Source organism: Micromesistius poutassou (genome assembly GCF_964030765.1).
Source record: "Micromesistius poutassou genome assembly, contig: SCAFFOLD_2410, whole genome shotgun sequence".
Taxonomy (NCBI): Eukaryota; Metazoa; Chordata; class Actinopteri; order Gadiformes; family Gadidae; genus Micromesistius; species Micromesistius poutassou.
Window position 1 is genome coordinate 97,983 of NW_028180369.1, and position 10,330 is coordinate 108,312.

The 10,330-nt window shown below is 48.5% G+C and overlaps 1 protein-coding gene across 1 annotated transcript in view; it reads right to left on the reverse strand.

The window, feature by feature from the left end:
* LOC311370866 (teneurin-1-like) overlaps positions 1-9,502 on the reverse strand; it is a gene marked incomplete at its 5' end in the record, with an annotated part of 36,964 nt that extends 27,462 nt beyond the window's left edge. The window contains 5 exons of the mRNA XM_084489165.1: positions 2,780-2,867; positions 3,592-3,786; positions 4,385-4,468; positions 7,646-7,872; positions 9,412-9,502. Coding sequence (XP_084345291.1) covers positions 2,780-2,867; positions 3,592-3,786; positions 4,385-4,468; positions 7,646-7,872; positions 9,412-9,502 — 685 coding nt within the window. The remainder of the gene's footprint in view (positions 1-2,779; positions 2,868-3,591; positions 3,787-4,384; positions 4,469-7,645; positions 7,873-9,411) is intronic.
* Positions 9,503-10,330: the final 828 nt, after the last annotated feature.

Below are 10,330 nucleotides of genomic sequence, written 5' to 3' on the forward strand. Positions count from 1 at the left end.
TTCACAATGGGCGCGTGAGGCAGCACTCCCTGATATTAAAGTGAGTGGGACAGTTCCCCTATAACAATTACTATGCCTTCTGGCAACAGGAATTGACAGGCCGATGCAGTTTGGCATAGGAGTTTATATCTATTTATACAGGATACACTCAAACAAAACAACTAATTCCGGGGATACATTGGTGAGGTAGTGCGAAGCGTGTGCATTTCTGATTTATTTAGTTTGGATCTCTTTAAACCTCTGCTTGTTAAATGATAAGAGGGCACCATAAATTAAAGAAGCCATCCAGTCTGACCTCTTAATCGTTCTTGGGCCAATGTTTAATTGATGCCCCGGGTACCAGGTGCTTTACGAACCAAAGAGTGTTGCGCGCATTGTTGTCGCGACCAATAACATCAATCAATACACCCGAGCTAACCACATACTTCATTGCGCTGAGAAACGACAACGAATTAAAAAAACAACATCGACCTCATCAACAAAAAAAACCCAGCCCCAACTTTAAAAGGTGCGGTTCTGGTAGTTCTCCCTGATGTCTGCTGAGCCACACTATATCAGCTGAGCTCAGATGGGGGGGGGGAAATGCGGCGGGGACTGCCTCGGAGGAGATAGGGCCACCTTGATAGTTTCCAAACCTCTGACCGGCTTCATAGTGGCACGTTATCAGATGCTGCTGCCGGCGGTTTGAAAGTATTCAAATGGGTTTGTTAGCCCGGCAGGAGGAACAGCTGAGTGAGGCCCTTTAGATTCTGTCAGCGGTTGGTCTGAGGTCTCTCTGATGGGACTGTGCTTACAGCAGGGTGGCTGTTTATCTCCACACAGCATGTGTGTCTGTTTTAATGTGTGTGTGTGTGTGTGTGTGTGTGTGTGGGTGTCTGTGTGTGTGTGTGTGTGTGTGTGGGTGTTGGTATATGTGTGTGTGTGTGTGTGTGTGTGTCTGTGTGTGTGTCCTTGTTCAAAGAGGGGCCGTGTGTAAGCCACATGTGTTTGTAGCACGGAGACGGAAACACACAAAAAAAACCATGTGCGGTGGGAGTAATCATCAGTGAACAGCAGGACATGATGGGAAATATGCAAAGTGCGGGCTGAGGAATAGGAGCGGTCGCAGCCCATTGGCTGGCGAGGCGTGAAAGAAACTTGCCTCCATTTTCGGGAGAAAGGAGATCTTTCTAAGTACAATTAGGCGATAAAAATCACATCCTGTGAGGTTTACAATGAGCGCGTGGTCTAACCGCCAAATAGGACATCTGCTTATTTGTTTTATTGGGTTCCTGAATTTCATTTCAGGTGCAGCTCTGTGAAAAGGCAATCAGTTACAACCTTCAAAGGTTACCGCACAGCTTTTCATGCGCCATCTGAGATTTGAATAAATGTTTCTTTTCTGCAACCAACTGAAATCATACTGGTTTTTGTTCATGAGGATGTTCATTTTGTTCATGGATATGAGCAAAGAAGTACACACACACACACACACACACACACGTGCGTAAATACACACCCTACACACACACATACACACACACACACACACACACACACACACACACACACACACACACACACACACACACATTAACACCAAGCAAACAACCAAATGCGTAATCACACATTTACATCTGCACATACACAAAAAACACATACAAATTCATTGACAATCACACACACACACACACACACACACACACACACACACACACACAGATAAACCCATACCACACACACACACACACACACACACACACACACAGATAAACCCACACCACACACACACACACACACACACACACACACACACAGATAAACCCAAACCACACACACACACACACACACACACACAGATAAACCCATACCACACACACACACACACACACACACACACACACACACACACACACACACACAGATAAACCCACACCACACACACACACACACACACACACACACACACACACAGATAAACCCAAAGCACACACACACACACACACACACACACACACAAAACGTCACATCCTTTGTTTTTGTTTCTAGTGGCTCTCCCCTGCTCCACTTCCCTAACCTTTACTTCCTGTAACACCACATTACTCCTCAGAGGCCGTTTGGAGGAGCCTCTTTAACGGGCTGGACACTAAGCGGCGGTTTAATCGAGGGCAGGACAGACGGCGTGCCGTCCGGAGAAGACATCGCTCTCTGTGTCCCATCCCGCTTTTATTCCCTCAGTCCCGTTTGGTATTCTCCAACTGCACACACACGTGTGTGTGTGTGTGTGTGTGTGTGTGACACCGTGTGTGATTGTTTGTGTATTTGCAGTGAGGCGTGTGTGTGTGCATTGAAGTGTGTGTATGTATTGAAGGGTTTGTGTGTGTGTGTGTGTGTGTGGTTGTGTGTGGTTGTGTGTGTGTGTGTGTGTGTGTGTGCGTTTTAAAGTGTGTGATTGTGTGTGTGTGTGTGTGTGTCTGCGTATAAAAGTGTTTGTGTGTCTGTGTGTGTGTGTGTGCGTATAAAAGTGTTTGCGTGTGTGTGTGTGTGTGTGTGTGTGTCTGTGTGTGTATGTGTATAAAAGTGTTTGTGTATGTGTGTGTGTGTGTGTGTGTGTGTGTGTGTGTGTGTGTGTGTGTGTGTGGATGTGTATAAAAGTGTTTGTGTGTGTGTTTGTGTGTTTGTGTGTGTGTGTGTGTGTGTGTGTGTGTGTGTGTGGATGTGTATAAAAGTGTTTGTGTGTGTGTTTGTGTGTGTTTGTGTGTGTGTGTGTGTGTGTGCGTGTTGTCGTCCAATGACCCACCAGAGAAGCAATCACAGTTGGGGTCAATCTTGCAGTCGCAGTCTGTTGGGGCCCCGGAGATAATGGAGATTTCTCCATTAGTGGACACCTGTGGTGCGTTCAAGACAAGAATGGTGTACACTATAAAAAACACACACTTTTAACCGTATACCACGTGTTCGGATATAATACGTGTTCGTAATGACGGTGTTTCAACCAAATTGAGGGATTATTTAAGAGCCATACTGTCAGAATGTAATGGTGAACACCGTTAAGTGTTTTCGCCGTGTTTCGCTGTCAAGAATATCTTCTAATGTGCACGAATGCATCATGTTTCACCGGCAGCTCTGGAACAATCACCGCGACGGGGCTCAAACATGCCGCGAATGAACGCTGGCGATAGTGCAATATACTTTTACCATTAGCCTCCCCTACGGTAAATGGCATAGCAGTACACCATTATATCACCATTATAGCATATCAAAGAACTGTATTCATCACATCATGCAACACGAACATTGCTCTTACAAATGTCACCGGATCAAAGCAGCCTACAATACTCTACTCTCACCTCGAGTCTCGATCCTCTTGGCTACACTGCACTCCGTTGTTTTTCCGGAAACTAGGTCGCGCGGCAAGCACCCGCGACTCTCTGCAGCTCACCCCCAATTGGGCTTGCCTGGCTTTTGATTGGGCTCAGCGTCGCTTAGGTTGCGTCGCTTTTGGATGAAAGCACTTTGCTAAACGACTGAAATCTTTCCCCTCATAAGTACGCATGTGTTTGGTGTTGTTTTGGTGGGGCGAGGGGGGGGGGCGAGGGGGGGAGGTGTGACCTGTTGGACACGGTTGATGCGCCTCTCGTCCGTCTCGGCGATGAACAGCGTGCCCAGGTGGGACAGGGCGATGGCCTTGGCGGCCTCCAGGGTGGCGCGCACGGCCGCACGGCTCACCAGGTGATGGTCGATGCCCGGCACCTGGCAGTGGATGGGACGTCCCGCCACGATGCGCACGTACAGGCTCTCTGACACCTAGGGCGGAGGGGCGGAGGAAGAGGCGGAGGAGCGGAGGAGCGGAGGAGAGGTGATGGCGAAGAATGTAACACGATGAATATTAGTGAGTTTTGTTTCAAAGTGCAATCTAAAGAGCTCTACAGACGCTGAAACAGAACACACACGCAGAGCAAAAACAATCAAGATGTTTAATAGGATTACGCTGATGTGACGTTGATATTTTATTCATATAATGCGGTAACGCTGGTACTTCAAAATGATCCAACGATGTCATTAATAATGGAAGGATGAACGTGTATCTTCCACAGATATGCCGTGTATCATACGAAGTAAAGAAGCAAGCGTGCCCTCGACAAATCAAAGTAGGAGAAGACGATGCAATAGTCGTAGCGGTTGCAGAACAATTGGTCAGATATTGCTCCATAATTAATCGGAATGATCTTCCAACGACCGTTCTTAACAGTCTGACGTAAAAGTCCAATTCATTAGGAGCATTTCTTATTCATTCCCAGCACATCTTTGAACCAAACGTATACATAATGTATACACTACATGGAGGACGGGCAGTGGCGTGAATAATGCATTTCCCGGGCTGTTTCTGCGTGTCTGGGTCTACCTGAAGTACGATGTTGTTATCGAGGATGTACAGCGAGTTGTCCAGCGGGTTGATCGCCAGATCCGTCGGCCACTCAAGACGCACCTGGAAACACACACACCAGACGCACACACACATGTCCGTCAATACACGCACACCAGACGCACACACACACATGTCCGTCAATACACGTACACACATGTAAGCCAAGACATTAACACAAAGGCACATTCTCTCTCACACACACACACACACACATCAATACACAGGCAAACATAAAGGCATATTAAGCACACAGACACACACACACACATACACACGCACACATCAATACACACAGTCACACACATACACACACACACACACACACACACAAAGGCATATTAGACACACACACACACACAAAAACACAGACACACACGCACACATGAAATCATTTATTTCCATTCCATTTAAATATCAAACTGCACCGCAGTGCAAATAACTGCGCAAATAGCTGGCGAGAGTCAATCACAGGTGTTACAAATAATTCTTCTTCAATAACACAGCCCTGAGCCGGCCGACCCTCCCAGGCCCCGCAAAGGTCAGCGATGGGCAGGGAGGCTCCGTGTGTTTATCGAGGATCCGCGCTGGTCTCCGCTTCTCGGCACCGGTCCAAATGTCACCCAATAACCATGATCACTGTCTGCTCAAATAACAGAGCTAGCTGCCTGCTACCACCGCGGGGCTCGCACAGCCAATGGAAGGGCACCTGGTACACAACAGAACCACACACAGAGTGGGGTAGGGACATGCCAACAAATGCATGGCGGGCGGGTGCACGTTTGTACACATTCATACACAACACACAGACATTTCGCAGAAACACACACACACATATATACACACACACACACACACACATGCATACACACACAAACACATACACACACACACACACGTACGTACAAAAGCTTTCTTCTCTCACTCTCACACGCACAGACACACAGATACAAACACCAATACACAGACAAACCCACAGAGAGAGTCGCCCACACAAGCAAACGAACAAAGTCAGACACAAACACACACACACACCCATGCTCAGAAAACCATATTGATCACATCCTCTTTGTGGTCTTTCAGAACCAGCCGCATAGACAACAAACAAACACGAACACACACACACACACCCACACAGACCACACAAGGACCCACAAACACACAAGGACCCACAAACACACTTCTGACTAGGAGACAAAGACTCCAGGCAGGCAGCGCGCTGGGCCAGCGGTGGCGGCGGCGGAGACAGGCCTGCGTGGTCGGAGATCAGCCAGGTGATGGATGGCATCCAGGCCCCATCCGTAAATAAGTGGATCATGTTAAATTGCCACTGACACGTCCAATTATAGCCTCTGTCAAACGAGAACGAGGGGGTTTCAGTCCAAAAGCCCGGTATTATGGGTGGAGGGAGATCCATCACGCGGCAGCTCGCACCACGCCGCGGAGACAAGACAGGCACGCGTCCCCCGTTCCCGATTCGACGGGCTGACTGCAGGAGAGATCCCTTGTAGTTGTGGAGCGGTACTGCCATGCCAGGCCTCACCAGGTGCTACTTTCTACACTTTCGGGTTTTTGGTTGTCAGAGACACTAGCTTGTCATAGTTGGTGGGTGTTCCATTTTTTTTACTTGCTTGTTTTAAAAACAAACAGACAAAGAAATGTGTGCAAAAATCCATGTCCACAAAAAAATATGTGTCTGTGTTGAATGTATGATAATCGTGAATCATTTATAAATAAACCTACATCTATATGTATTCTTTTCTAATCAACAGATACATGGGGACTCCTTGTTCTGGCTGATGAATGATCAAATCCCATTATGTCTTCATTCAACACTGTGAATCAAAATAATCACACAATACTCTTGTCCATTGAGTCTTGCACACCTTAATTCTGAGATGCACACCTTAATTCAAAAGCCTTGATTCTTTATATTCCAATAAGACGTGTCAATCCGTCACTTTTCAGTTGGTAATATCTGGCCTTCTCTTCCCTCTGTGTATTTATGGGCATGACATTCTCAACCTTGCAAAGCCCCACTTAGCTGAAGGGAAGAGCCTCCTCCAGAAATCAGCCTTATTTGTCTTTGCCATAGCAATCAAAGAGCCCTTGTGAGTGTAGGACACCTCTCATCATATGTACTAATCAGGGAACACTTTTCAAACATATGAGACACATATAGGCTATTTTAATCATGTTGACATTGCAAAAAAAATAATATATATATATATCTATATATATATATAGATATATATATATAAATTCTTTGCAAAAAATCGCTAAAAATCCACTTTCAACTTCAACTTCAACACATCATTTTCGTTTTTTATAAATAATCGAATGAGCATAATTCAAGTCTTGTGCTTTCGAGGTTATCGACAACTAATCCTGAAGACAACTCAACAATGACACCTCTGAATCCAATCTGCCCGATGAGAAAAAACACATAGACCCGCTGGAAAACCAATCAATAAATAGATTAAAACACCATAAGGGCCTCTTTAAATATATCATGTAGAACCGCTATCACATCTAGGCAACGATGCAACGCAAAACGACTCTTGTAAGCACAATCAACAGCCGAATGATACACATATGCACGGGTGAATCACATAATTGTGTGCACACGCGCACACAAATGCGCACACACACAAACAGACAAGCGAGCGAGTGAGCGAGCGAGCAAACACTCAATCAACCAAGCAGAAACTCTCATCCAAACACACACACAAACGCACGCACGCATGCACGCACGCATACACTTATGCACACTTACGCACACACTCACACGCACCCACACACAACCCAAGCAAATCCACAGCATGTGAGCAATGAAGATCTCTCCGTAGACTAAGCAGTTCATCTATAATTCAACCTGAGCTCTAATAGGGGTGATACAAGTGAGCTGTGTGAACTGATGGGCCGTGCCGTATCCGTCTTAAGTGTTATGCTTACTACTGTCAACATGCATGGACGCACACATGCACACACACACACACACACACACACACTGTATGCCCATGCGGGCCCTCTCCTGACACACCAAGGTGCACTTGCTACAAAATACTGTATACTGTAAACAGCACATTAACACCCAGCTGATGTTTGTTTAAGTGGCGAGTCTTTTAAATTGAACGAGTCCTTCATTAGACATTAGGATTCTCTTAATGAGTACAGGGTCTCGCCTCGTTCCCCCCCCACGCTCCCCGTCCAATCCCGGTCCTCGTGCCAGGGACTCACCTGAGTGATGTCCATGCGGGAATCACAGCTCAGCGGCTGGGTGGACATCAGTCCGTTTGAGCCAATCACAGTGGAGAGGAGACCCCGTTCGTTAATCTTCTGAATGGTGGTGCCATCCACAAAGTAAACGACGCCCCTTTTATCCACCGCAATACCTGGGTGAGAGAGAGGGAGAGGGATAGAGGGGGGGGGGGGGGGGGAGGGGGGGGGAGAGAGACACAATGAGGCTTTGAAATGGCACAGAGTTAAAGTAGTGGGGGGGGGGGGTTGGAAGAAAGAAGGAAAGTGTGTGCGTCGACGTGTGCACTGGTGCGACAATTAGGAAGATGGAGAGAGATCGAAGTGAGAGGGAGGACTTAAAGAAGGAGAAGGAGAGAGAGAGAGAGAGCGAGGGAGAGAGGAGGAGAGGCAGGGAGACGCATCCGACTTGGTTAGGCATTCAGCTGGGCCGCCGTCTTATCAAAGGCACTGCACCAGCCAAACGTAATTATATTTCCATTCCAGGGCCCACTAAAGGGATTAGAACAATGCGACCGGAGGAAGGACTTATTTGTCACATTAGATGCCAGCGGCGAGGCTCTGCGGTGAACTCCTGACCCTCCAGGGCGCCCGCGGGGCCCTGCTATAAACGGCCCCTGCTCCCGGACCGCGGCGTATATTTGCAGCCGTATTTAATGTGTCGTATGTCATTGTCGCCCGTGCGTGCCCGTGAGCGCCTATAGCTAGTTGTGACAGTTGTGTGTCAGCTCGGCGTCTGTTCGCTCAGGCGTGTTTGTCTGCAAATGCATGTGGTTGTTTTGCAACACCAATTCTGTGCGTTGGTGGGTGGGTGGTGCGGGTGGGCGGGTGGGTGCGTGCGCCGGTACTCATGCGCACGTTTGGGTGTGTGTGTCTGTGGTGGGTGTGTGTGTGTGTGTCTGACAAGTGCGTCACATTCACATATGTATGTAGGCTGCTGTCTGTGTGCGTTTTTTGTTTCCAAACGGTGCTTTGCGGTTGGTTTGTGTGAGCGCTGTTTAAGTGCGTGTGCACAGGGCCGTCGCTGACCAATTTGGTGCCCAAGGCGAGGTTTTAGATGGTGCCCCTTGAATCACCAGCCCAAGGGGTGCACTGTAGGAGTGAGTCTGACTTTGAGGGGGTGGAATTTATGCACTCGTTTCTGCCTCTTCTGCATTCATCCGTGGTGAAAATATCTTTATTTATGTGAAGGAAATCACAATGGCCTCTTGGTTCCTGCACCAACGCACCGGGCAATGCTATGTCCCTGACACACCGTACCGGCAGTTGGCTGTCAGACAATGCCGGGCTGTTCCGTGAGTGTCAGTGGCCCTAGCTCCTGAGCTCCTGTCGCTGTCCAACACAATTGTCTGTGGTTTTTTTCGGCCGATTCAGCAATGTTGAATCAGGGACTGAGCCCGTCAATGGGATGAAATCACTCGGAGTGGATGTTCAGCTGTAGCTGTCACCAGAAGAGAAACACAAGTCACCTTGACTTTGTCAAGAGGGCACGCACACAGAGACTCATCTCATCACATCGTTCACCGTTTTCCCGTATTCTCGATGAAAAGTGGCTATGTTGGAAACTCGTCTGAGCGAGTGCGGTGTGAAATGGTAGGCATGGTTCTGCTTTCTTTCAAGTTTTTTTATACATCAGTCCTAAGTCCTAAGTCTTCCAGTGTCCCGTTTTGAGAGACAAATGCAGAAGAGCGCCCCCTGCTGGTTGGGAGAGCTTGGTACGGAGTAGCAGAGGGTGTGCGGTGCTGTACGGTCGCTGGCTGTCGTCGTTGCGCTGTTCCAGTGTGGACCTTGGGCCCAGACACAGGTGGAGCGTGAGGCCAAGACCCAGTAGGCCTTCATCGCAGCTGCTTCTTTGTTTGTTCGGTGTCTCAGGGCCGTCACGCTCACACACAAAGAACATTGTGTGGTCTGCTTTTTTTTTTGTCGAGATAATAATTAGAAAAATATGAATAAAAAAGTATTCAACTATATATTTTTTTATTTATCCATTGATGTGTGGTGTGTGGATGTGTGTGTGCAACAATGCCTTCTTGTCTCTGTAAATGTGTCGTTTTTGTTCTAGTTTAACTGTGTGTCTGTGTGTGTTTTAAAATTAATATATATATATATTTGTGTGTGTGCGTGCGTATGTGCGTGCGTGCCTGCGTGTGTGCGGTTGTGTGTGTGTGCCTGCGTGTGTGCGGGTGTGTGTGCCTGCGTGTGTGTGTGTGTGTGCCTGCATGCCTGCGGGTGTGTGTGTGTGCGTGTGTGTGTTTGTGTGTGTGCCTGCGTGTGTGCGGGTGTGTGCGTGCGTGCCTGCGGGTGTGTGCGTGTGTGCCTGCGTGTGTGCGGGTATGTGTGTGTGTGTGTGTGTGTGTGCGTGCGTGCGTGGGTGAGAGCTGATCTGGACGCTGTATTCTTGAACTCTCCTTGCGGAGGGGGAGCTGCCGCGGGGGCCGGGAGGGCGGCCTGGGCGCGGCGGCGGAGGGGCGGCCGGGGCAAAGCGTCACCGGGGCGGGCGGTGAAAGGTCAGTGCGCCGTGTGAATCATCTGTTATGGATGAGCGCCGACCTTCATCCTACACCGGCTTATTTCCATACAAAGAACGTCCCGGTGACTCAACCCCTCAGCTGGTGTAGTCCCTGACTCAACCCGTAACCCCCCCCCCACCCCCCCACCCCCCCTCCT